Genomic DNA, 1482 nt, shown 5'->3' on the forward strand with positions numbered 1-1482 from the left:
CCGAAACTAGCCGCTCTAAAGACGGCCTCCAAGTAGCGATGGTCTATCCAATCGAAAGCTTTTGATTGATCCAAATTGATCAGCGCCCCACCCATGCCAGGTTCCTTATATGTAGATAGATAGATAGATAGATAGATAGATAGATAGATAGATAGATAGATAGATAGATAGATAGATGTAGGAGGAGTATTTCGCTAAAAAAAGTCATTTGTCGACATGGAGAAAGCCTTCCACAGAGTCCTTCGCTCTGTGATATCGTGGTCTCTGAGGAAGCTACGGATAGATGACTGGTTTGTGAAAGTTATACAAGTCATGTACAAGAGTTCTGCCAGTAAGGTCAAAGTTAGCCATGAGTACAGTGACAAATTTAGTGTGCAAGTGAGCATACACCAGGGTTCGGTTCTCAGTCCCCTCCTGCTCGTCATTGTCCTCCAAGCCATAACAGAGGAATTTAAAACCAGTTGCCCCTGGGAACTAATGCATGCTGAGGATCTCATTTTCTTAACAAAATCTGTAACAGAACCAGAAAAGAAAATCCAGGTGTGAAAGCAAAACCTGGACTCAAAGGGTCTTAAAATTAACTTCACAAAAACCAAGATTAAAGTAAACAATAAACAGGACCCTATCCACTTCAGATAAATGCTTCTGTTCAATATGTGGGAAAATGTAGGCAGAAATTCCATACGGTGTACCCAGTGGAAGCTATGGGCACAAAACAGATGTGGTGGAATCGCAGGTAAGTTAACGAAGAAAGTAGTTTTTTTGTTTTTATGTGGAAAATGCACTGGTGCCATAAAGTCTGAGGTCACGCAGGAAATTGATTTTCTCTAATGCTCTGGAGGTTCCTTAGAGGCAGTAGATACTTTTGTTACCTAGGCAACCTAATTAGCTGTAGACGAGGATGTTCTGAAAGTGTCGTCGCTGGAATAAAAATTGGCTGGAGAAAGTTCAGAGAGATATTATCTCTGTCAACAACAAAAGGTCTTTCTTTCTTAGTGAAAGACAGATTGTATCTTGCTTGTGTACATACAGCACTGCTCCATGGTTGTGAGGCATGGGTCTTGAATGCAGAGGACATGCGAAGACTAGAGAGGAATGAAATTAGTATGTTCTGCTGAATGTACAATGTTAGTATACGACAAAGTGCAAAGGTATTGAGAGAAAAGTTAAGCATAAGATGCAGCGTGTAAAGGGACGGCTGCGCTGGTTTGGTCATGTGATGCGTTTGGATAAAGACAGTCGCTTAAAATGGGTGAATCTCGTAGAAGAGGGATACCCAAGAAGACTTAGGACAAAGTATTGAAAGCTGACTTTTTAGATGCTGAAACTTACGGAGGAAAGGACAAAGGACAAAGGACTGAGATAATTGGCGTTTTGCTCTGCTCAAGAATACCTCCACTCCACCTCCCACATTTTCATCCCTCCTCCTCCACCCCCCACCGATGGTACTACTCGGCTTTTGTAATCACCTGAGAGCAGAAG

General features: G+C 42.0%; 1 protein-coding gene across 1 annotated transcript; it reads left to right on the forward strand.

Annotated features, from left to right (window-relative positions):
• Positions 1-216: 216 nt before the first annotated feature.
• LOC106873986 (uncharacterized) lies at positions 217-546 on the forward strand. Its single transcript, XM_014921533.1, has one exon. It carries the CDS (start codon positions 217-219, stop codon positions 544-546), a length of 330 nt encoding a protein of 109 aa, XP_014777019.1.
• Positions 547-1482: the final 936 nt, after the last annotated feature.

The sequence above is a fragment of the Octopus bimaculoides genome, chromosome 6, assembly GCF_001194135.2.
Source record: "Octopus bimaculoides isolate UCB-OBI-ISO-001 chromosome 6, ASM119413v2, whole genome shotgun sequence".
NCBI lineage: Eukaryota > Metazoa > Mollusca > Cephalopoda > Octopoda > Octopodidae > Octopus > Octopus bimaculoides.

Bases quoted from the DNA above. Each gene is read 5' to 3' on its own strand.
- LOC106873986 (XM_014921533.1), top strand. From the start codon at position 217: ATGGAGAAAGCCTTCCACAGAGTCCTTCGCTCTGTGATATCGTGGTCT.